At 38.4% G+C, this 25,719-nt stretch overlaps 1 protein-coding gene across 2 annotated transcripts; it reads right to left on the bottom strand.

The window, feature by feature from the left end:
- Positions 1-8,376: 8,376 nt before the first annotated feature.
- GNRHR (gonadotropin releasing hormone receptor) lies at positions 8,377-24,552 on the bottom strand. 2 transcript variants are annotated; one of them, XM_004590854.2, is made up of 3 exons: positions 24,021-24,552; positions 13,448-13,667; positions 8,377-8,621 (listed from the first exon to the last, which is right to left on the bottom strand). In XM_004590854.2, the coding sequence occupies exons 1-3, from the start codon at positions 24,531-24,533 to the stop codon at positions 8,377-8,379; spliced, it is 978 nt and encodes a 325-aa protein (XP_004590911.2). In that variant the 5' UTR covers positions 24,534-24,552. The 2 variants fall into 2 exon arrangements, with proteins under 2 accessions (XP_004590911.2, XP_004590912.2); XM_004590855.2 differs by having other exon boundaries at positions 8,381-8,621; positions 13,448-13,539; positions 24,021-24,533.
- Between the last annotated feature and the right edge of the window lie 1,167 nt (positions 24,553-25,719).

The following is a 25,719-nucleotide window of genomic DNA, read 5'->3' as shown; positions in this document are numbered from 1 at the left end:
TCTTCTATCCAAGATTGAGATATTCAATAGCATTTCAAACAGTAAGGTTTGGGAGCCACACATGGTTTTAGAGAAAGAATTCCCCTGAGTGGAAAGTCAGGTGTTACTCAGAGTTGGAGTGTTCAAGGTTTGGGATACAGTTAGAGCATTTTCTTAAACAAATGTTTGTTAAGTACACATGACTTTAGCTGAGTCTGTTATCGATATTTGATGAATGACGAAGCACATGTTTACTTTCTGGACTGGAGCATATTTTTAGTTTCTCACAGATTGCAGGGAATTTTTTTGTAACTTCTGAGAGCTCCCTTTTCTGTCTTATTCAAAATGTGGGTGAATGATTTTTCTTTTTCCATTTTCGTTAGGACCATTTCTCTTTTTTGAGTTACGTCATCTCTATGCGGTGCTGCCTGTGTCCTTATAGGCATAAATGCAGTTACAGCTAAAGGCAAAGCTCCACAGCTTTATTTTAAATACTTGTTTCATGTTTACTGAAAATGCAAAGATAGTACAGAAAATTTGTGAATATTCCTCCAATAATACTATCTTATATAATCATGGCACATTTGTCAAAACTAGGAAATTAGCATTGCCATAGAATTGCTAATGAATTTATTTTATTTGGATGTCATCAGCTTTTCCTCTGCTCCAGGATCCATTTGTATGTGGAACAGAGGGCTTTGCACGTTCCAGGGAGGGGTAATCAATGTTGATTAACAGCACTGAAAGCTCTGCATGCGGAGCAGTTTTACACTTGCCACGCCTGTGCTAGGATGTCTGTGTGTCACACTTTGGATGCTTTTGCTGCTTCTCTGTATGCAAGCAGATATCTCTTTAGAGAATTTACTTCTGGCTATTCTTACCGACTTAGTCCAATGGTTACTCATCTTTTTTCAAATCACTTGCAACTAATAGCGTACTTCCAAAAGTTTATGGGGAAATAGAAAATGCAATGAATCATAGCAGGGACATGGTGATATACTTTTCTTTCTCCATTGATCATGATTGTGAATCATTCTTCTTGTCATATTAATATCTATATTTTCAAGAAAACTTTTGTATGTGTAGAAAGTCTACAGGTGAAGTAAATGCAGCAAAGTGTTATAATTATTATGATTTTAAAGCTTAGAATATTAAACTTATTAAGCTTGTGTAAAACTTATTTAAAAATTCAATGTAGTGGGCTCAGCAGCGTGGCCTAGTGGTTAAGGTCCTCGCCTTGATCCCATATGGCTGCTGGTTCTAATCCCAGCAGCTCCACTTCCTCTCTATCTCTCCTCCTCTCAGTATATCTGACTTTGTAATTAAAAATAAAATAAATCTTTAAAAAAAAAAATTCAATGTAGCATTTTCATACTATGTATTTTTCATGACCTTTTGAAGACCCTTTGCACTTCAAGGTATATCATGTTTGCATTTGTAAATGTATTTTGTAGTTGAAACCCTCTGGAATAATGTGGCTAAATTATAGTTAGCAAGAGGGAGACAGTGTTCAAGATAAAGCTAGAAGAGACATGAGCGAAATGACTTAGGAACTTGTAAATAAAAGGTTAACTTTAATTCAAAATCAGAAATGACTTCTTTCTTTCTTTAAGCTTATTTTCTCTTTGTCACTAATTCTCCCCATACCATTTGATATCTCTATATTATTCTTTTTGCTAAACTTTTACTTTTGTAGAGAAAAATATGAAAAAAGAATATAGACATACATGAATTTTTTTTAAGGCAAGGTCACATTTGAGAGGATAATTTAATGCATCTTGGTAATCTAAGTTGAACACAACAGATGTGACAAGCTGAAAGGAGCCGACAACAGATATATATATATATGTGTGTGTGTATATATATATATATATGTATATATATTTTTTTCTTTTACCTGTCCTCCTCAATCCACATCTCATAGTCTTTCTCTAGGACATCTATGCTTCAGAGTACTCCCTCTCCTTCCTCTTCTGATCTTTAGACACAATCTACAAAGGAATACTTGGCATAGTAGACCTGTGGTCTAGGCAAGCCTAGGCCATAGCTATGATTGCAGTACAAGTACCTTTACGTTGATAGTATCTGCTGGGACTGCCGTAGGAGTCTGTGAGTGACGCTAACTGTGAATTTAGCGGAACACTGATTTATTTATTTATTTATTTTTTTAAAGATTTTTTTATTATTATTGGAAAGCCGGATATACAGAGAGGAGGAAAGACAGAGAGGAAGATCTTCCATCCGATGTTTCACTCCCCAAGTGAGCCGCAACGGGCCGGTGCGTGCCAATCCGATGCCGGGACCAGGAACCTCTTCTGGGTCTCCCACGCGGGTGCAGAGTCCCAAAGCTTCGGGCCGTCCTCGACTGCTTTCCCAGGCCACAAGCAGGGAGCTGGATGGGAAGTGGAGCTGCCGGGATTAGAACCGGCGCCCATATGGGATCCCGGGGCTTCGAGGAACACTGATTTATAAACTAATCTTGACAATGGGAATGGAGCCTTCATGTTTGTGGAAACTACATCACAATGATGTTTTCCTCTGTGTGTGCGACATTTATCACTACAAGGGTCACATCTCATCATCTGATTGACTGGCTCAGAGCCAATGTTAGTAATTTCTGCAACAGGAAATGGATGAGCTCTTAACTCAGCTGGAGCTGGTCTTTGGCATCATATAGGCAGTGAATTGTTGCAGTGTGACATTTCATTCAGGACTTGATGCTGGGCTTTCTCTGATACAACTCCTCAGGACTTTCAGAAGTTACCCTTCCACACTTATTAGAACAATAAGAAATATGCAAGACTTAGTGGGACTCTACAGTGTTTTTAGTCAGTGATTGTTTTCACTAATGATCAGTGATTGATGCACAGATATTGGAAAATGAAAAGCCACTTCCAGACACAACTAAGAAAAAGACCAATGAGGCTTCCGGAGTTTAATATGAAGATTGAGTACCTGTTTAAATTTGTGGCACATATAGTCTCTTTTGTTTTGGGAAATTGGTGATTGTCTGCAAGACAAAGCTGTCAGTTTTCTGATTAAAAAAAAATCATCCGTTCTCTCTCTCTCTGGCGCTCTCTCTCTCTCTCTCTCTCTCTCTCACACAAACACACACACACACACACACACACAAAGAGCTAGATAAACTGTCATGTTGCTACATGTTCAGAGAAATTGAGCTCTGTCCCACAAAATGAATCATGACCTTTAAATGCGCAGGACGATTTCTTGCTGTCTTTGCTGGGATTGGTTCAGACATGGTCACGTGTTCCTCTTTTGGCCTATTTGAGAGGATCTGGAGAAGGGCTCCATGATGAGACAGCACCCTTTCTTTTGCCTTTGAGACTTCCTATTGTCACAGCTAACTTTCAATCATGAGCAGAAAGCCCAGTGAAAGTAGAGAAAGCTTTCTGGTTCTGAGTGAACCAAATTCTGCCACATGACATGGAAAACACAGACTCTAGTTTGTCGTTTCTGTGTCTTATAGCAGGAGACTTGTAGCCTGAAGAGTGATGCCAAAACACACAAATACATCTAACATTTATTGTATTTTTCTCATTACAAAAGAAATATAAACATATTGTGGAAATTTGGAATTATAGAAATTCATAGGAATAGAAGTTTAAGAAGAACTCAGAAATACCAATAGATTAACATTTTCTCATGTATTCAGTATCCCTATGTCTTCATTTTCTTATGTAACTTTTAAAATTACAGTAATTGTTTTAATTTTTCAAAGCATTTTAATTGATTTCTTCAGGTATTCTGCTGTATTATCCAAATGCCCATGATGACTGCACCTAACCCAGTGTGGAAGCCAGGAACACAATCCAGGTATCCCATGTGGGTGATAGGACCCTGAGTCCTTGACCTGTTTCAGTAGCAGGTGACTGACGCTGGGAATTGAATCCAGGCTTTGCAGTGTGGGACGTGAGTGTCCTAATTGGCAGTTTAACTGCTAGGCCAAATGCCCACCTCCAAGCTTCACTGTTAACTTTGTCATCACATAATAAACAAGAGTCATTGTTTTATCTTTTATTGTTTTATCTTTAATTCATATGAACATAATTTATAGTAATTAGAAATTCCCAAGATACTGATTGATTATTTGAAACTTGGCTACCGGTAAAATAGATGATGTTTTTAAAAAAGATTTTCCTGCCTAAAAATATTGTTGCTTTGTAACTATCACATGCATTCTGAGATGAAATCATTCTAAAGAAATTCCTAGTTGATTTATGATAATTTATACAACCTGGAAGATGTTTGTAGTCGTCCAGGGGAGTCTTTTTAGCTACATATAAACATATATGAAATTTAAAAGATTTATTTATATTGGAAAGGCAGATATGCAGAGAGGAGGAGGGGAGAGAGAGAGAGAGAAAGAGAGAGAGAGAGATCTCTGTTCACTGGTTCACTCCCCACGTAGCCAGAATGGCCAGAGCTGAGCCGATCTGAAACCAGCAGCTGGGAGCTTCTTCCAGGTTTCCCACCTGGGTACGGGGTGTCAAGGCTTTGGGCCATCCTCCACTGTCTTCACAGGCCATAGGCAGGGAGCTGGAAGGGAAGTGGAACATCTGGGACACAAACCAGTGTCCATATGAGACCCTGGTGCATGCAAGGCAAGGACTTTAGCCACTGGGTACCAGCACTGGGCCTGCTACTATGTATTTTTTAGTAGACTGAAATTGAATTAATGTAATTTTTGTTCAGTTCATTGTTAGTTTTTGTTGATTTTTTACTAAAATGTGTTCTAAAAATAAATGCAATTTTAAAATACTTTTATAGGCTGAATAAAGCAAGTGGCAACCAATATAAAATTTTAGCTGTCTAGTAGCTTGAATTCACTCTGCAGAACATTTCCTTTTTTTTCCAAGGAATTTTCACCTTTAAGGTAACTGGAAATAGGATAAAAGGCTGTAATAATATCAAATATGAAATAGCCTGTGTCAAGTGGATTGATCTTTCAAAAGTGACATTTAGGGGCAGGTGTTTAGCCTAGCAGTTACAATGCTGATTACTTTGTGTAATCACGTCCTGTATTAGACGCCCCGGTTTGATGGCCGACTCCGGCTTCTGAGCAGTGCAGACCCCGCCTGCTCTGGGAGTGACTCGGAGTCAGCAGTGATGATTTCTTCCTGCACTGAGCTGCTGCCTCCCTGCTGGGGTCCCACTCCAGCTGCAGCGTTTGAGGAAACTGGGGAAGCAAAGCAGCAGATGGGAATGCTCTTGGCCTATGTTTCTCAGATAAATTAAAAGTCAAAAGACATTTACTTCCGGGCTATGAATTTTAGCTTAAATCCATGTCTGCATTATCAGTTCGGACCCCAATGCTCACATAGTTAGTGTGTGAAGTTTTCATTACATTTTAAACTTTTAGAATTTCTCATGGGTTCTTGCTAGCCACAAGGGGGACTTGAATTGAGTTCCTGGCTCCTGGCTTCCACTGGTATGGTGGCCCTGGGTATTGTAGGCATTTAAGGAGTAAACCAGTAGATGAGAGCTCTCTGTCTTTCAATTAGGTAACAATTTAAAAAATGCTTCTCAGATAATAATGATTAAACATTTTGAGGCAACCTAGTTTTAATAGCAACATTATTATACATTTATAAAAACCAATGTATACATTCTGAAACATTTTAATTATAATCAACTTCCTCATAAACATACAAAATCAGGTAGAGAATCTTAACCATTTTTTTGTGTCATAGCTGCTTTGGGAATCTCATATAGTTTCTAAGTCCCTACTCAGGATGATGTTATAAAGTAATATCAATAAAACCAAAGCAAAAATAGCTACATTGAAATATAGTTTTGTATTTGGCCACTGGTTAGGGACCTGTGCATCAAGACTGAATAGCCCTTTGGTTGATTATAAATAAAAAACACAGTAAATATCTCAACAGAAATTTCATGAACACCTAGGAACTAAGCTGAGATATATTCATTGCACAAATGAGTAATAAAGCCCTTAGATTGTACCATATATGTATGCATTATTTTTGCCTGTAAGTCCAGAAGTAAGGTTATTGTAAGATTAAGAGTAAATTTAAAGATAGAATCTTGCAGAAGATCATTATTGTTGCAACTGGTCTACATTCCTGTACTGTTTAGAAGAATAGCAGATATTGTTATGAGTACCCAGGCCAAATACGAGCATGTTAGTACCTTGCAAATCTTCAACCTTGTACAGTTCATCTGTAGAGTTGAGCAATGATTTGTTAATTAAAGGAATCAGTTTAATAAAAAAAAGAAGAAAGAAAATGTACAAAAGAGGAGACAAAATGGAAAATAAAGTTGCTACATTTTGGACATGGTTTGAGTGTATTCAAGGGTTCATGGGCTGAAATTTAACTCTACTTTTGAGCTATTAAGACAGTGTGAACTTAATCAACCCATCATTTTTATGGTTTGGGTCATTCAGAGCAATTAAGATAGGACCACCAGGATGGAGACCCCATGGTGGAAAGCTAGTGAATGTATAAGAGAAAGCAACCAGAAGACAACGTGCACAACTTCCTTTCTCTTACAATGTAGTGCCCTGAATTTCCTCAGGAAGCTTCCAGCAGGAAATCCATTTTCAGAGCTAGCCCCTGGATTTTGAGCAACCCAGGAAATGAAAAAGCAAAACAAAGTAAAATAAAGCCCCAAAGACAAACAGAAATTCTAACACAAAGAAAAAAAAAAGAGCTCTTTTTGTAAAGTAGCCTGGCTGCCAGCACTTTATCATAGTAGCGTAATATGGAACGATACACATATGGAAGAAGAAAGAATGACAAACACTACAAGGTTGAAAGTATAAAAGGAAGAAAATAAGGAAGGACTTGAAATCTGTCAACAACTTACAAAATTTCACCTGCCTAATATATCTGGAGGCTGTTTTGTCTTTTGTGACTCTTCTCTATCATATAAATATGAAATAAAGATTTAATTCCTGGGCCCGACGGCGTGGCCTAGTGGCTAAAGTCCTCGCCTTGAACGCCCCGGGATCCCATATGGGCGCCGGTTCTAATCCTGGCAGCTCCACTTCCCATCCAGCTCCCTGCTTGTGGCCTGGGAAAGCAGTTGAGGACGGCCCAATGCATTGGGACACTGCACCCGCGTGGGAGACCCAGAAGAGGTTCCTGGCTCCTGGATTCGGATTAGCTCAGCTCTGGCCATTGTGGCCATTTGGGGAGTGAATCATCGGATGGAAGATCTTCCTCTCTGTCTCTCCTCCTCTGTATATATCTGGCTTTCCAATAATAATAAGATCTAAAAAAAAAAAAAAAAAAAGATTTAATTCCTTTTCAATTTCTTATGTTTTCCTACTAAATGAATATTTACTCTTATTACTTTCATACTGTGGCATTTTTCACAGAAGGGTTAGACACAGGCCTCTTAAATAAAAGAGAGATTGTTGCGTGGATGTGTTTTGGAAACCGTAGTATTTAAGGTGATTAGTAGTCGCTGATAGCTTCACATTTGTAAGGAGAGGGGTTTTCTTCCCTCCCTCACACTCATACTCTGCTTTGTATGATTTTTTTCCCCCCAAATTCCTTTCATGTATCAAACATCTTTTTTTGCTCATGTACTTCCTTGCCTTTTTTCCTAGAGATTTATGCGTTAGGGATTCAGTGAGATCAAGGGATAGGCAAACAATATCCTACCTTTTTAAGAGCAGTGATGCATAAAACATAATTAGTGTGGCTTTTCTTAATTATATTTAAAATATTGTTTTCGACATTTTGTTCTACAACCCCACAGACGGTACAGCTTCCGAGAATGTTTTAACTGCTGTCAAATCCTCGTCCTCACATTCCTTGTTTAGCAAGTAGCTAGGCCTCTTACAGCCTGTGGCATGCCAGGGTGATGAAACAGAAGTATTCATAGTTTTGTCATGTCAGAATGCTTTTGAGGCTAAACAGAAAATGACATTTTTTTTAAAGCCACAGGAAGGAAATGGATCTCTGGACAGTGAGCATCCATCTCTGTTTTCTATGTCATTTTATGGCAGATTACTGTCACTGCTCCTCTGCCCCCTTTAAAGAAAAACTGGCATGCTGATGTCAAGTCTGCTGTGATTTCTAAGTTTTCCCCCTTTAAGCTGTGGTTATTTTAAATATTTTTGCATTATTACATAAGGAGAGAGTGATAATAAATCCGTCTAATCTATTACAGAAAATTATAATTGGCAGAGATGATAATAAAAACATACTTGGTAGTGTTTTTCCTTGAAAAAAAATCTTGTTTTCTTGCTACAAGACACTGACAGTACAGCCTCTGAAAGGATTAGGGTGATAGTAAGCTTAACTCCTGGTTTATTTCCAGTCAGATATGCTGCAGCCTTGGTGCTTGTCATTTCTCAGTGAAGAAATTCTGTGCCTTGCCCTTTTTCAGTGACTTTCAGTTTGCTGCTTAGAGAGAGAAATATCCATATATAAGGGGGTCAAAGCATGGGTTTAAAAAGGCAAAGAGAAAGAAAAAGTGATTAACTGGCTCGGACACCTGGTTTAACATTTCAGGATCAAACCAATACCAGATTCCTAGGACATAGTAGGGGGTCCAGCAGACAATAAACGAAGTGGCAAAGGCAACTGTCATCTTGAGCGTCCTCAGCCGTGCTCTTGGTACATTGTTCTTGGATTGATTCAATTGTAGTTCTGTTAGATAAAGAGTGAGATGAGAATTACATATTCTCATAATACATTAATATAAATACATGAATATAATGTGAGAAAATTCCCAGTGTTTTTCTTAGTGGTCATTTCTTTGGTAGGTATATTTTTTATGCCAAGCTTTTTACTGTTTAAAATAAATAGAAAACCTAAAAATGCAATTGCTCTTAACATTCAGTTTCTACCAAATTAATCTGGGTTTGAAATACAGGGAACTGGGATTCTTAAAGCATACATCGGAGAGCATAGACAGAAGTTGAGCTGAGCTGAGTGTTGGTGTTACACAGGAACGTGCACACTCAGCGTCTCTGCCTCTAGAATAATGAGAACCAAGTGAGGATGCGTGTGCTGCTTCAACTGATCTGCTGCAGCTGTGTGCCTCATTCTAGCATACCTGTGCTTTCTGCACTTGGTCTACAATACACCTTGGAAGTTCACAGTTGCTTCTCTTGGAAGAAAACTTTCAGTATTAATGGACTAACTGCCTTAAGTTGCCTCTCCTGAAGCTGAGGGCTTAGTTCTCTTTATTTTTTTTAAAAAAATTTTTATGTAAGACAGGGAGAGACAGATCTTCCATCTGCTGGCTTACTCCCTAAATGATGTTTCTGATCAGACAAAACTAATTGCCGTAAGAGCATTGCTCTTTATGTACATTCTTTCCTTTCATTTTTAGTGTCTGTAAATTTCAATGGCATGTAAGCAATAAAACAATCAATGGAAATGAATGTGTTTTTTTTTTAAAAAAACTAATTTTTGAGTGGCCAGCATTGTTGACATATCAGATGAAGTTTCTGCCTGTTGGGCTGGTATCCCATGTGGTGCCAGCTCATGTCCCAGTTACTGTACATCCAATCCAACTTTCTGCTAATGACCTGGGAAAAGCAGTGGAAAATGGTCCAAATGTTTCACCCCTATACTCACATCCGAGACTCAAAAGGGGCTCCTGGTTTCTGCCTTTGGCCTGGCCCAGTGTTGGCCACTGCAGCCATCTAGGGGGTAAATCAGCTGACCTCTCTTTTATTCTTTCTCCCTCTATCTCTTGCATTCTTTCTCTTTATCTCTCCATTCCTCCTCCTCCTTTCTCCCCCTCTCAGTGTAAATACATGAATACACCTTAGAAAAATTTGGACTTGGTAAAATGGGCATGTATAAACTTACACAGAGACACTTGAAACATTCTGTGTTGATCCTGCCTTTGAATTGTCACATCTAATTATTGGTTTATTTAACTTCAGAAAGGCAGATTAAAGTGTTTACTAGGTTTGCCTTATTTACCATGGTTTCCCACTCAGCACAGTTTCAATCAGTACTGACTAGTTTATACATATTAATTGAATATGTATTATTTGATTATTTCTCCCTGCTTCTACAAGTTTTGGTTGTGCTGTTCCTTCAGTGCTCACATGCATATTAACCATTGTTGAGGATTTATCTTTCTATTCTCCCAGTGCCCTTAGAGAACGGAGTTTTTCTAGGATAAGATTTTGAAAGAATTATATGTATGAAATGGGTATGATATTTTTGAAATCTCAAATAACATTTTGTGCTGGGAGGTACAAACTGCCCAAATATCTATTACAGAACTTTACTATGATTATTTTCTTTTGAGAATATCTGCTGAGAGAATTGCCATGTCATAATAAGTAACATTATTTTCCTTTTGGGTTGTGTCAGATACAACTTACACATGATTCCATTAATAACATTTCTTTTGCATGCCACACAACCATAATTGCACTTATTTAATTCATAAATTTTAGTTTTGAGAAATGTACTAGATTATTAAAGCAAAAATGGTGTAACCACATCTACCAAATTTATGCAAATCAATCAGTTAGCAAATCAGTAGTAATATTCCATACTATGGACACAGAGCGTGCATATTTTATATTATGAGGATATAAAGGGTTTGATTGTGAAAACAGTTGAAGGGATACAAATTAAAAGCAGGAATTCAGTCTGTGCATGTTTGCACATGGCATGCTTCCCTATATAGAACTAAAGGATTATACTAAGGGCATATTAGGACTCCTAAGAGACTTTAATAAGCTGTAGGATATAAAATCAACAGACAAAAATCAATAAGCTTTTTTATGAATAAACCATTGTATGACTGAGAAAAAAAGTTGCAAGATCAGTCCTATTCACACTAGATGAAAAATTTTAAATACGTTGCAACACATGTAATCAAAGATGCAAGGGGCTTCTATGATGAAAATTATAATTTTTAAAAAGATTTGTTTTTTTTACTTTTATTGGAAAGTCAGATATACAGAGAAGAGGAGAGACAGAGAGGAAGATCTTCTGTCTGATGATTCACCCTCTAAGCAACTACAGCGGTTAAAACTGTGCTGATTGGAAGCCAGGATCCAGGAGCTTCTCCCTGGTCTCTCACGTGGGTGCAGTGTCCCAAGGCTTTGGGCCATCCTTGACTGCTTTCTCAGTCCACAAGCAGAGAGCTGGATGGGAAGCAGGGTCACCAGGATTAGAGCCGGCATCCATACAGTCTTTGCAAGGCGAAGATTTTAGCCACTAGGCTATTGTGCTGGGCCTGAAAAGTATAATTTTTAAAGAAAAAGATAGAAGACACTGAAACATGGAAAGATCTTTTGTATTCATACATTAGAAGAATTAATATAATAAAAATGTATATAGAAATTTGTAGACTCAGTGTGATCCCAATCAAAATACTTATGATATTCTTTACAAACCTAGAAAAAATGATGCCAGAGCTCATAAGAAAACACAAAAGACCCAGAATAGCTAAAGCAATCTTTAGCAACAAAATGAAGTTGGAGGTATCACAGTATCAGACTTCAGGATGTAATACAGGACAATTGTAATCAAAACAGGCTGGACTTGCAGCAAAATTGACATGCAGATCTATAGAACAGAACATAAATTCCAGAAATTAATCCACACATTTACAGCCCAGTAATTGTTGAGAAACAAGCTGAAATAAATGCAGGGAGGAAGGGCAGTTTCTTCAGCACATAGTGCTGTGAAAATTGGATTTACATGCGTACAAGTATGAAAAAAACCCCCTACCTTAAACCTATTACCAAAACCAATGCAAAATGGATCGATGATCTGAATCTACAACCTACCATAAATTACTGAGGAGAATGTCAGAGAAACTGTTCAGAATATAGACATAGGTCAAAACTTCTTGGAAGGGCCTGGCATGTTGGCTCATTTGACTGATCTTCCACACCCAAGCTGGGATCCATTTAGGTGCCAGTTTGTGTCCCAGCTGCTCCATTTCCCATGCAGCTCCCTGCTTATGGCCTGGGAATGCAACGGAGGATGAACCAAAACTTTGGGACTGTGCATCCTTATGGGAGACCCAGATGAAGCTCCTGGATCCTGGCTTCAGATTTGCTCATCTCTGACCATTGTGATCATTTGGGAAGTAAACCAGCAGATGGTAGGTCTTTCTCTCTGTCTCCCCTTCCCTCTGTAAATCTGCCTCTCCAATTAGAATAAATTAATCTTTTTTTGTTTTGTAAGAAGAAGGCCTCTTGGAAAAGAGTCCAGAGCACTGGCAATTAAAATAAAAATAAGCAAATGGCATTAAATCAAGCTAAGGAGCTTCTGTACTGCAAAGGGAACATTTAACAAAGAGGCAGATAACAAAATGGCATAAAATATTTTAAAATGCAAGTAGGAGAATTAATATCCCATTTCTATAAAGAGCTCTAGAAATCAACAATAATGAACAGCCTAGTTAAGAAATGGACAAAGGATGTGAACAGCTAATTTTCAAAGATTGAAATACAGATGGCTAACGGACATATGAAAAAGTGTTCAGGATCACTAGGCAGATGCAAAAGCCACAGTGAGGCTTCACTTCACCACAGGCAGAATAGCTATCACCCAAAAAAATACAAAAGCAATAAATATAGGCAAGGATGCATAGGAAAAGGTACCCCAATCCACTGTTTATGGGAATGTAAACTAGTACAACTGATTCAGAGGACAGTATGGAGATCCTTAGAGATCTAAATACAGATTTTTCGTACGACTGGCCATCCCATTACTGGGAATTTAACCAAATGAGATGAAATCAGCATTCAAGAGTTGTTTTTTGCACCCCAGTTTACAATAATTAGAAATGGCATCAACCCTGATGTCCATCATGGCATGACTAGATAAAGAAAATGTGGAACGTATGTATATATATGTATATATATATATATATGTGTGTGTGTGTATATATATATATATATATATATACACACACGCATATACAATGGAATATTACTCAACCACAAAAGGAACAAAATATTTTGCAACAAAATGAATCCAACTGTAAATCATTATGCTTAGTGGAATAAATCTGTCCCCAAAAGACGGATATCATGGTTTCTCTTATCTTTAGTAATTAATATATAGATTGCAAAAAAACTCTATGAGCAAAATGGACATTTTGAGGATTAGTTATGACATTCAGCCTTTGTCTATACTCTCAAGAAACTGTGTGTGTGTGTGTTTTCTTCCACTTGTATTTGTTGAATTTTTTGCCTAATGGAGAGTTAGGCCTAGGCTTGTGAAATGAACAGTGATTGTGCCATAGTAAGAATTTCATTTAAAACGTTAACAAGGTAGGGGGAAGTTGGTTGGGGAGTGGAGGGGGAATAGGGTGGGATATGTCACTATTTTGAAATTGAAATTTTTTCACCCTGTATAAAGTAGAATAATTCAAATGATAGAAACAAAATAAAAAGAACAGTACGTGATGATAGTTACGAGCCACTCTGAGTAGTTCTGTTCAAAAACTGTCCATTTCACTGAATCTGAGGAATACATACTGTGGGGCTCTTGATGAAGGACCCGTGTCAGAGTGAAGATGATTTTTGCATTGCAGATCAGCATGATGAGAAGAGGAATGAGGAAAAGGCAGCTGAATGTAAACAAGTTGTAAAAGGCTTGATGCCACCATTGTGGAAAACTGCAGTGGGTTACACATTGAGAGAAAACTTCCATCTGCCCAGTGCCGTCTGCTAGGTGGAGCATCCTGAAGATGTATAACTGTGTAAATAAAAACATGGAAATAAAAATGTCATACTATTTTTCTTTCCAAATAATATTTGAATTTCCTCTCTCCAGCAATCTCCTAGCCTTATAGCATGCTGTCTAAGTAACAAAAAACAAAACAAGACAAACAATAAAACTAGACTCCCTAATCATATCCTTTTTATCTTCCTAGTTGTAACGGAAGCTTTATTGGAAAATCCGCTCCTGGGCCCCCTTCACACAGAGTGGAGGGAAGATGGAGAAAGCGAAAAAGGTTGGCTGAGGTACGTGTTTGGGAGTTTTATACTCCTTTAGACACGCGGGCTGGCAACGGGCTGTCTATGCCCCAATTATGTAGGAATGTCCATTCAGGTGTGCCATTGGTCAGCTGGAATGCTGCCAGGCTGATGACGTAACTGGCTCCTGTGGCCCCTCCTGTTCCGGGCTGAAGCCTGGGCGACATACTGGGTCTGGAGCTGACCCAGCTCCTTGCCTCCAGTGCCCTGGTAGCAATCATTCCGGACTCTTGGTAATAGGAAAAGGGGCGATGAAGTCGTCCTGGCTACTTCCTGCTGGAGAGGGACTTAGTCCCTAACTGTGTTCTGGAGAGGGCTCTTTGGGCACCAGAATGTAGGGGTGGAGTAACGGTTGAGAGTGACGCGTGAAGCTTTGAGGACTTTTTCTTTGGAGAACCTTAGAAAACAAGGGGCAGTTGTTAATAAAAGGCCTGTAACTATTAGTGGAGTTAGCATGGCATGAGCCGGGTTACTAGGGGGATTCCCAGATGTTAAAACCTGAATTTTTGCTCATATCGATCCCTTGTCGATTGGAGATTTTTTTTTTTTATCCCAGTTTCTACTATGCCAGATTCATTAACATGATAGCAACACTGTTCCTGTGGAAAGGCACAGGTTCCCCCTTTGCTTGTGGTCAGAAGATCCAGGGCTCGTCGATTCTGGGGTGCCACTTCAGCCGGCGAGTGATTTGTCACTGTAGGGATACCAGGGACCAGGCTGAGTCCTCTGTTGCTGGCTTGAGGACTGTGTGGAGCTCGGTGACCTTGATGATGGTGTGACCAGACCTCCTGCACTGAGGTCTGCTGCTGGTAGGTGTTTCTCAAAAACTAACTAGATATTGACTTTTTAAAGAATGTTTGGGAAAGTGTGAATGTATCTAGAGGAATAGGAATTTGGGGGGAGTTGTTTCAGCCATTACTTTAAATCTTATTTGTTTTCTCACTTTCAGGTACATTAAAATGTTTCTCCCTAAATATGAGCTCATATTTAAATATTATTTCAGAGACAGACGTTCCTATTACAGTGACATTTGCTTTAAAAATGATATAAGTACATGAGCAGAGTTCACAGAAAAGATGTCAAAGTGGCCCTTAAACAAGTGAAAATATGTTCTACCTCACTGAATACAGTAGAAATGTCTACTAAAGTTACTCTAAAATGATATTTTTCACTGTTTAGAATGGCTGCTGAGCCTGGAGCATCTTCCAGGCCTCCCCTGTGAGTGCAGGGGCCCAGGGCTCCTTTCCCAGACCCTAGCAGGGAAGCCGGCTTGGAAGTGAGCACCAGGGATAAGAACAGGTGCCTGCCTACTGTGCAGCTTGCTGTGCCGTGGTGCTGGCTCCAGGTCCGGGGATATTTTCTTTTTGAGGTGTGGAGAAAAGGAGTATAGTTAAATTTTTAAAAAAGAGAGTGTTATAAAATATACTATAGCACAAAAATAACCCTTTCCCTCTTATTTGTAATTAAAATGTTCGTTTCTGGGTTTAGATCTTGTTTATCCTCAAGGGGAAATGTAATATTCAAATGATTCCACTAGAGGGAGCATGGTGATTATAGTATTAAAAAATCAAGAGACTTAAGCAAGTGCATTCACCTTATTTTATCTTGTGATCCTCACCAAATTTTTTCTGTATGACCAAGCGAACCTTTCACTTTTCCATGTTTTTTGGCAAGCTGAGCTTATTAAAGTTCATTTTTAAATTAGTCTGTAGGCATGCTACATCTTGAAGTCCTCAGAATGTTGCCTCACACAGGACTGGCAATCTTTCTTTCATAATCTTGTCCATAAATTGATTTGCTTTAGTCTGGTTTCGATTTATTTTGTCTCTCAAGGCGATGGTTATTATAATTAATAACTAATTAATTTTCAGTGCTTGCTTTGGCCTTAGATTAGATTTCCTTAATTTATCTGTTTGTTTTTTCCTTAGCCCCAGTTCTTATCAGTGTTTGGCTTTATTTCACCTTAAACAAAAACATTATGTTTTACTTCTTCATAATCAATTACAGATGTCTTTTCTGCGAGTATTATCTTTAGTCCTCCATTTTACTCCCCATTAATCACACTATTAGCTAATCTTTTCCCAAGGTGTGCTTGGGTTTCCTTATATGTAAAATCAGTTTGTGAACAGCAGACTGATGGAATTGTAACTCCTTATGAAGAGTTGTGACCTTGTGGGAAAAATCAATCAGGGGGTGGAAATTGGGGTAAGGGGAATCCCAGACTATACAGAATTGTACGATAAATTTCAAAAATAAAAATAAAAAAAAGAAGTTTGTAATATTCTCTACCTCCAGGAACTATTGTGACAATGACATGAGTTTGTCATGTAAAGTACCTGACAATAGTACCTAGCACAAAGTCAGCACCAAATATAACTTAATTTCATTATAAAGATTTTTAAAGTATTTTAAAAATCTTTTTTTAGCAAACCATATTTTTAAATGTCTTTCGACCATCTTTATCCACTTTAAGCCATTTCTTATTTTCTTTTCTAGCCTTCTTTAGAAATAAAAGAAATATAAAAGATTACTTAATTTGGTATAGTAGTCCAAAGCTCTAGCTATAGGGCTGATAGGCATAACGACATTTGTACGTATGAGACCACACTCTTGGGCATGTAGTATCTTTGCAGGCTTAGTTTTTTCATATGTATGAATACTTATGACTTAAACTATTATTTATCATCACCATCCTTGTCATTGTTATGGTTTCTGTTAAGAGCATGCCACTGCTATGTTGTATCATGATGCTGGCGTTCTGTAAATGTGTGGTAAGTACTTACTGAATCTAAACCTCTTAGCAAATTGACAGGTACACTCTCTGTGACTTCTCTATGTCAGGGCAAGCCTCCACACATCTTTAGACCACACAGCTTTATGCCGAAGACTAAGGAGTGGTTCGTATTTCTTGCCTGCAGGCCTTAGTTAGCTGTGGAATGTGAAAGCTGTCAAAAACGTGATGCTACGTATTAATAGAGATAAGCTAGGGATAAGAACTCTTTCTGCAAATAATCTGCTCTCTGGAATTCTGCAGTTTTAAATGCCATGTCACATTCCGAGGGGGCATACCTGATTTTAGGAAATGTTTTCCTTTCAATTTAGTCTTAGATCAGAGCCGCTCCCGCAGTATGTTCTTCGTTTTTTTGTTTGTTTTTTCTGTCCTTTCCTCTCTCTCCCTTTGTCTGGCCTCCTCCACCATCCTCCATGTTCCCTGCTCCTCTCCCCTCCTCTTCTTGTCCATCCACTGGTGTTTCTTTCTCCTTTTTTCACAACCTATTTTTAGAAATCATACTGTCAGAACTTGAGTTAATATATTTTGAAAAACATAGCATTCATTCTAACTTGGTTTTATGACCAGGGAGTATTTTGCTTAAGTTTATTCATCAGTCTGAAGTAACTCACTTTTTTATAAGTTGTGGATTGTTTCTTAAAGTATAAAATATTTTCATGCTTATATTAGTGTATGTTTTCCTTTCCTGGTTTCAAAAACCATATTATGAGGGAAAGAAGAAAGAATGGGAGGAAGGAGAAATGGACAGTAATGCCTCCTTCCATCCACTCTGTCTCTTTCACATCCACTTTTTTTTTTTAAAAGATTTTATTATTATTGGAAAACCGGATATACAGAGAGGAGGAGAGACAGAGAGGAAGATCTTCCATCTGATGTTTCACTCCCCAAGTGAGCCACAACGGGCCGGTGCGCACTGATCTGATGCCGGAAACCAGGAACCTCTTCCGGGTCTCCCACACGGGTGCAGGGTCCCAAAGCATTGGGCCGTCCTCGACTGCTTTCCCAGGCCACAAGCAGGGAGCTGGATGGGAAGTGGAGCTGCCGGGATTAGAACCGGCGCCCATATGGGATCCCGGGGCGTTCAAGGCGAGGACTTTAGCCGCTAGGCCACGCCGCCGGGCCCAAGACATACTGTATTAATTTAACTGTTCCATTAAATGTATAGAAAGAATAATCACTTTTTTTTACTGATTCTATAAAAATGATGCATGCTCATTTATAAAAATTGCACAGAATACAAGGAAAGAAGAGAAACAAGCAACAGATTACCTGCAGGCCTCTAAATATAAGTAATGTCACCACTTAACATTATTTTAAGTACCAAAGTGGATAGGCACAGATGAAAGGATGGATATATAGATTGTTAAAAAGAAATTAAAGGGAGAGAATATAGAAAAGGAATGAAATAGCTATAAAATATTGTACACATCTTCAATGTGCTACCTTTTTTTTTTTTTTGTTAAGGAGAAAGGAAAGGAGAAGAAGAGGGAGAGAAATGGGGAGTGAGGCAGAGGAATGGAGTCAGGTAGGGAAGTTTCATTATATTATTACAGATGTGTCTACTAACTACATTGAATCTGTTCTTTCTATTAATATATCAACATAAAAACTGATGAGAATTATTTTGCAGTAATTTGTTGATTGCATATCACATTTGTTGTGACCCTGAGAATCTAATGTATTAATAAGTTCCTTTAAATAAAATGAAATGTACCTTAAAAAAAAAACACATCCACTTTTAATTGAGTGTTCAAAATATAAGTGTAAATTCTTATTGTGCATGATTTTATATATAATATACATTGTTATTTATAATTACTTTTTGTTTTCATTTTAAAATTATAGTTATTTATTTTAGTTTGTTTGAAGATTTATTTATTTTTATTGGAAAGTCAGATATACAAGGAGGGAGAAAGACAGAGAGGAAGATCTTCTGTCTGATGATTCACTCCACAAGTGGCCACAACAGCTGGAGCTGCACCGATCCAAAGCCAGGAGCCTCTTCCGGGTCTCCCACACAGGTGTAGGGTCCCAAAGCCCTGGGGTTCTTGACTGCTTTCCCAGGCCACAGGCAGGGAGCTGGATGGGAAAAAGGGCACTAGGACCAGAACTGGAGCCTATACGGGATTGTGGCACATGTAAGGCGAGAACTTTAGTCACTAGGCTACCACACCATGCCCTATTTATCTTAGTTTTTGACTTTTAACATATCCCATATTTTCTTTGTATGTAGGTATTATATGCATATACACACATATTACTTTTCTGGAAAACAGTTATTAAATTCATATAATGTGTGATAACATGATCACAAAATGAGTAAAGAAGGGTATATTATATGGAGGGCATAATTCAACGAAAACAGTATCATGCTATGTGTTACAAATAATGTATTTACACTTTTTAATAGGTTGTATATTAACACATATGAGAGAGAACATGTGCCATTTGTCTTCTATGTCTGGCGTATTTTGTTTAGCATAATGATCTCTAGTTCTATTCATTTTGTTGCAGGTATCTGGATATCTTTCTTTTTGTGTGTGGTGTGTATCTGTTTATTTGAAGATAGATAAATACCTTTAACATCTGATTAACACAAGAAATTAAAAACAAAGAATAGAAAATGAGGTTTTATTTTATTTTATTGTATTTTATTTTATTTTTAATACTGTTTGCATAGTTGAGACGGATGCATGCCTATGTGGGCCACTGCTTAGGGTGGGGAGGGTTGGGAGGAAGGTGGGTGGAGCAAGTGTTTCCGATTTTGCTTTTTCTCCTCTATCTGCGGCAGGGTGTGGCGGGCTGGTGCCGGCCGAAAGGGGACCCGTCACTGCTGCCAAACTCCACTGACACCCAGGGAAGGGACGGCCTCTTGGTGTCACCTTAGAGACCCTGATGCTCCGAAGGTGTTACCTGAGTGGTTGTGACAGTTCTGAAGCATTGGTTTCATTGTTCCAGGGTTGGGAAAAATCTTTCCAAGGTCTACTGTTTGACAAAGTCCACCCGAGTGTACCCACACTCCCAGACACTTGCTGTCAGAGCTTGGCCAGGAGAGTTGTCCAACCTGTTTTGCTTTCTGATCTTTGACATGGCGCTGAACGTCCTCTGCCGGTCTAAATGAGCCAGGCGTCATGTCTCCTGCGTGCCTCTGGACATGCTGTTGATTGCACAAGAATGAGCGTCTGAGAATGCTCTGTCCTGATATGTGCGCTTCAAGGTCAGATCACATATCTTCAGATTTTCCTCATGGCCAGTTTGAGTCTAGTGATCGATTTGGGGAGTCCCCCGAAGAAACCTTGCCTAGGGTGATTCCAGACCTGACTCTCATGTGTGCCACCTAGTGAGGGGTATGGTTCAGTCTGTCATCTGCGTCAGCCTATACACACATCAGTGAATGCTGCCTGGTCAGTTCCGTCCCCAGTCCCGTCTCCTATACAAGCTGATGGATGCTGTGTCCTAGCGCAATACAACCAGGCACAAACCCAGTCCTAAACCACACCAGTGGGAACTGAAGCCTAGTTTGGGCGACCCCTAATTATCCTCACCAGGCCCACCCACAGCCTCAGTTCCTGCACGTGCCTGTATGTGCAGCACACTACTCTAGTCCATCCCATGTCCTATCTGTCTGGCATATACACCAATGGGTTCTTCGGCTTAACTCAGCTTGACATACCCCCACGCTTGGCTCACACACATGCTGACAGGTGCTGCCGCCTTCCCCAACCTGGCCACCCCCGCCCTGACACTCATGCACACTAGGGGGAGCTACAGCCTAGCAATATAAATTGGTCGTAACAGGATGTGCCTTTGTTAAATGACTTATTCAAAGAGCTTTGTTAAGCTGTGTGTGAGAGTCTGGAAATAAAGAGACTCTTCCCATCTCTACCCATCAAAATATATCAGTCACAGGGGTGAAACCTCTTTTGTTTAGAGACCTAGTAGAGAACTACACTTAAAGAAAAAAATGGATTTAATGAGAAGACATCAATCTAACAGGCTAAGTGACAGTGGGAGTAATTGGATCCTTTTCAGTCAGTGTTTTTCAAACTAGAGGATATGTCCATCAGTGAGTTGCAAGCAACACTAAAAATGATAAAGAATAGAATATTTATTTCTAGAACACTTTTCTTAGTTTCTTAAAGTCAGATTAGATCTCTGATGGAGTATGTATTTGGACTATTGCCATGGTGGTTTGAAACCACTGCTTTCAAAAGAGCTGGATGTAATTCTGTTATTTCTGGAAAGAGAGCAGCAAGGTATCTTCTATTTACTCCACAGTGGCAGCCTATCAGACAAGATCAGCGCGTGAACTCGTCAAGAAACTTCAGCAAAGTGCTTTACAGAGTCAGTCTTACTGAAAGTAATGCTAAGTCATTTGTTTAACAAAGTAAAACAGCTTCATCCTTTTTTGTATTATAGTAAATTTCTTTGGCAGAATAATGTCTTGAGATGAGTCTGTTAATGTGTCTTAATTTGAAATTAGCTTCATAACTTTTACACTGATATACATAAGTATAATATTTTGCATTATCTTTCTATTATTATTGTGTTAATTCTTAGGTAAAAAATAATGGAATTTAAAAATAATTGACAGGTGATAGCTTCAGGAGAATATTTCATGGACAATAAAACTGAATTTGTCGTTCAATTAGAATTACAAAATTGGTTTTCTTCTACTTCTTTCCAGATTTCCAACTACATCAGTATCTCAAATTAGCAACTGCTTTTTAGTTGGCTTTACTTACACACAAATCTTATGTTTCCTATGTTATGTCCTAAAGCAAATACTTTTACATTTTCTTGCAGTCTACTTACCATCTCCCCTCAAATAAAAGGACAGCAGGCAGGTAGACAAAGTCTCTTCATCACTATTTCAGTGTTTTATGTGTTTTGAAATTCTTTTTTTTTTGCTAAAAATATGGAGTCTTATTTTCCTTTTATTTTATGAAAAAAACCTCTAAATGTGCCAAAATAGACTCATTTCTTCATCACATTTCCTGCAAACTTTTTAAAATAATTTCATATTATTACCCTCCTTAAATTTGTTGACAATTTTAATTTTGGTTTGAGATATTCCTTTTATGGTTATTTCATTTGCTGCTACCCTGTTTCTCAACTGAATGAGCTCACTGCCAGATGATTAAACAAAATTGGGTCTTGGGGCCCGGCGCAGTAGCCTAGTGGCTTAAGTTCTTGCCTTTCATGTGCCTGGATCCCTTATGGGTACTGATTCTAATCTCCCATTTCCCATTCAGCTCCCTGCTTGTTGCCTGGGAAAGCAGTCAAGAATGGCCTAGGGCCTTGGGACTCTGCACCTTCATGGGATACCCGGATGAAGCTCCTGGCTCCTGGCTTTGGATCAGTGCAGCTCCAGCCATTGCAGTCACTTGTGGAGTGAATCATTGGCCAGAAGATCTTCCTCATTGTCTCTTCTCCTCTCTGTATATCTGACTTCCCCCCACCAAAAAAAATAAAATAAATCTTAAAAAAATTGGGTACTTCTTAGTCAACTGCATGGACCCATAGAAACTTTATTTGTTTGTTTCACTTTTTATTTGAGGTGAATTGGTCATTGCAAAATATGCACATGTAGAAAAACATCATATTCCATGCAATAAATACATACAATTATTATGTCAATTAAAGCCCTTTATTCTTGGAACAGCACTCACAGGGGATATAAGACTACCACATCAATTTCAGAATTTTTCAAGACTAAGGACATATTCAATAATATAAAGCTTTAAGCCTCTCATTTATTCATATAAACATTTAAAATTTCTATTTTTACTGAGCAGCTTATTAGGTACTGTGACTATTATTGAAGTTGAATATAATAGCTTTTTGTCATAGTCAGTTTCATGAAAAATAATTGCACTTTATAGCCTTTATTGAATAATATATCTCATGCTTGAGATTTATATTTCTACCCAAATACCATTTATCTTTAACATCAGCTTATTATCATGACTAAAGTCTATGTTAATATCAACCCAAACTTTCTGTTCATCTTATAATTTTAGTAGGATTAACATTGTTTAATATTTGGTTGTTGGTTCAAATTGTCACAACTGAACTCCATTTTCTTTGTGGGCTATATCTTTGTTTTACCAGCAGAAAGTTAACACCATCTCATTTATAACTTCTAAGAAAACCAGTAGAAAAGTGGCAATCATAGTTGAAACAAACAAAATAGAAATAGGTTTGGCTAAATTTCAAGTGACATGTGTTAAGATTATTCTTGAATTTTAATCACTGTGATGGTGAGTATTGTACAATTTTCTCCTGGAATATATTTTCATTTTTTCAAAGTTCTTCAATCACAAAGACACAATAATTAGATTTACCTGCTATTTGTAAAACATTAGCTAAGTTTTATGCAAAAATTTACATTCTACATTTTGCAACAGTTTGTAAGTTGTATTATAGTTTATGGCAATCTGGCTAGTTTAGCTTGTTTAGGAAAATGTCCATATATAGAGGCAAGTGTGGTTAACTCTGCCTGTACTTCTTTATACATATTTGTACCCTAGGTTCATTACACAGTTTACTTTATGCATAGAAAGGATCTTTGTTATTTGCGAAAGTTTGTTCTTCAGAGAGGTGAGTGTTGAAAAGCCATGTTCTGCAGGTCAGTCAGCTGGGCTATCCTGATGCAGGTAATTGGGAGGGCTCTGCCTTGAACAGCAGAGGGCTGTCACAAAGCTTTGCTGACAACTTAGCTCAGCTAAGTGCAAGCCAACTCAGGGGAATGTTGGAATTTTCTGAAGTTGCAGAATAACATACTAACCAAGAATAATTCTCTTTTAAACTATACTGATAGAATGCTTAAAGTTTTCATATTGGCAATCTCCAAAAAGAAACCTTTTATTTTCTACCTATGAAAATTTCAGTTTCTAAAACTCTTTCAACCATAAGTCCATGTCATCATGGATAAAATAGAAGAACAGGATGGAGATGAGGTCAATGTGACAGTTGTTACCTTTTTGGGGGACAGCTTAACTATTTTCTAGAGACTATGCTAGAAGCTTTAATGCATTGTTTATATTCATGACAAAAACACCTTATCCCCATTTTATAAATAAAGATGCAGACACATGGAAGTTAAGAAATTTGCTTAAGGTAACAATAGAGTCAGTATTAAACCTCACCCTCTAACTTCTAGACTTGAGCCACTAACAGGGAATACCATATGTGCTGCCTTTGGAAAGTCTTTCATTCGAATTTAGGCAGGATATCCGTGATTACCATATCCTAACAAAGTGAAGAAGGATGCATTACCTGTGGTCCGGCGAACAGACTACTGAGGAGCCAGGCAAGACCAATCATGGACTGCTTCAGTTTGTGGCTGCTTTTCACAGCAAGGGGTCTCGTGATGGCCAGGGAGCGGTCCAGGCTGATCACCACCATCATAAAGGCTGGGGCGTACATGGAGAACAGCTTCAGGTAGCTGAGGACTTTGCAGAGGAACTCTCCTGCATACCACTGGACTGTGATATTCCACATTCCGTCCAAGGGCATGACAATCAGCGTCTCCAACAGGTTGGCCAAGGTCAGATGTTTTAGAAGCACCTTCATTCTAGAGAGCGTTTTCCCCTTCTGAGTCCACTTCTGGAGTCTCAGCAAAAAAGAAGCGTTGAAGGTTGTGGAGAGGAGGAAAAGGAAGAAAGTAATGGTCACTCGAATCTTTCCAGATAAGGTCAGGGTGGGGAGGTTGGCTTGCATCACCAGGATGCTGTTGTTGATGGCTAAGCAGTGGTTCTGATTCTGTTCGGAAACAGCACTGTTGGCCATATTTCTGCAGGAAGAGAGCTTGGAGACTGTGTTCTGTATTTCTGATGGTTTAAGTGAAGCAAAGGTCCTACTTTATTTGTGCCTTCTCTAGATGGAAACATCATTGTATCAGATTTGTGTCAGATTGTATGTCTGAGATATTTTAGACTTACCATGAAAGATCAAGGTGAACTTGTTTTGTGGGTTTTTAATCTGACAGAGTGCTAAAACAACACATGCTAAACACATCCCGAAGGCCGCCTGTAACTGGACCGCTTCGGCAGATGGCCTGGTTTCCACAACGATGTTGCTGAGTGAAGAAAGACCCTTGATGCCTAATTTTGGATTTAAGACATTGTGATGTAATTCAGATCACCTTATGAAGAGATTTTTCTAAGTAAGTGTTCTAACAGCAGCAAAGTTTAATTGGAGAAAATACTAAAGGAAACCCTTGACCTGATCAAAGTCTGTTCTCTCAAGAAATCAATACATTTGTTTAGAACATTTATTTGTTTTATTTTTGAAGCACATAATGTTGCACCTGAATACAATGTGTGAATATGTTAATTTAAAACTGACAGCATTGGGGCCAGCACAGTGGCATCACAACCTAATCTCTCCGAGGCAAAGGCATCCCTATGGCCCTGCCACTCCACTTCTGATCCAGCTCCCTATTTGTGACCAGGGAAAGTCACAAAAGCAGAGGATGGTTCAAGTCCTTGGACCACTGTAACTAAATGGGAGATGCAGAGGAAGCTCCTGGCTCCTAGCTATTGGCTTCTGGCTTTGGACCAACTTAATTTCAACTGTTGTGGTCATTTAGGGAGTGAACTAGTGGATGGAACACCTCTCTTTCCCTGTGTCTCTTCTTCTCTCTTCCTATTTTTCAAATAAAAATAAACATTAAAAAGCTCAAAACATCAAAATCCTGATAACTGACTTTCTCTTCTCTGAGAAAAATATACATTAATATTATCAATAGTCATACTACGCAATAGAATCACAGAAGTTCTTTCTACCTAACTATAACTGTATTCAATAATCAATTTTTCACCTTTATCCCATCTTTTCCCCTTTCTGCCCCAGTGTCTGGTAATTGCATTATACATTTTCCTTCTGTGAAATAACATTTTTTTAAGGTTCCACAGGAGTGGATTCATGTGGTACTTTCTGTACTTACTGTATTATGTAACGTAGTGCAATACCC

This window comes from Ochotona princeps, chromosome 7 (assembly GCF_030435755.1).
Source record: "Ochotona princeps isolate mOchPri1 chromosome 7, mOchPri1.hap1, whole genome shotgun sequence".
Taxonomy (NCBI): Eukaryota; Metazoa; Chordata; class Mammalia; order Lagomorpha; family Ochotonidae; genus Ochotona; species Ochotona princeps.
Note: the sequence above shows the minus strand (reverse complement) of the source record. Positions and strands in the feature narration are given on the sequence as shown.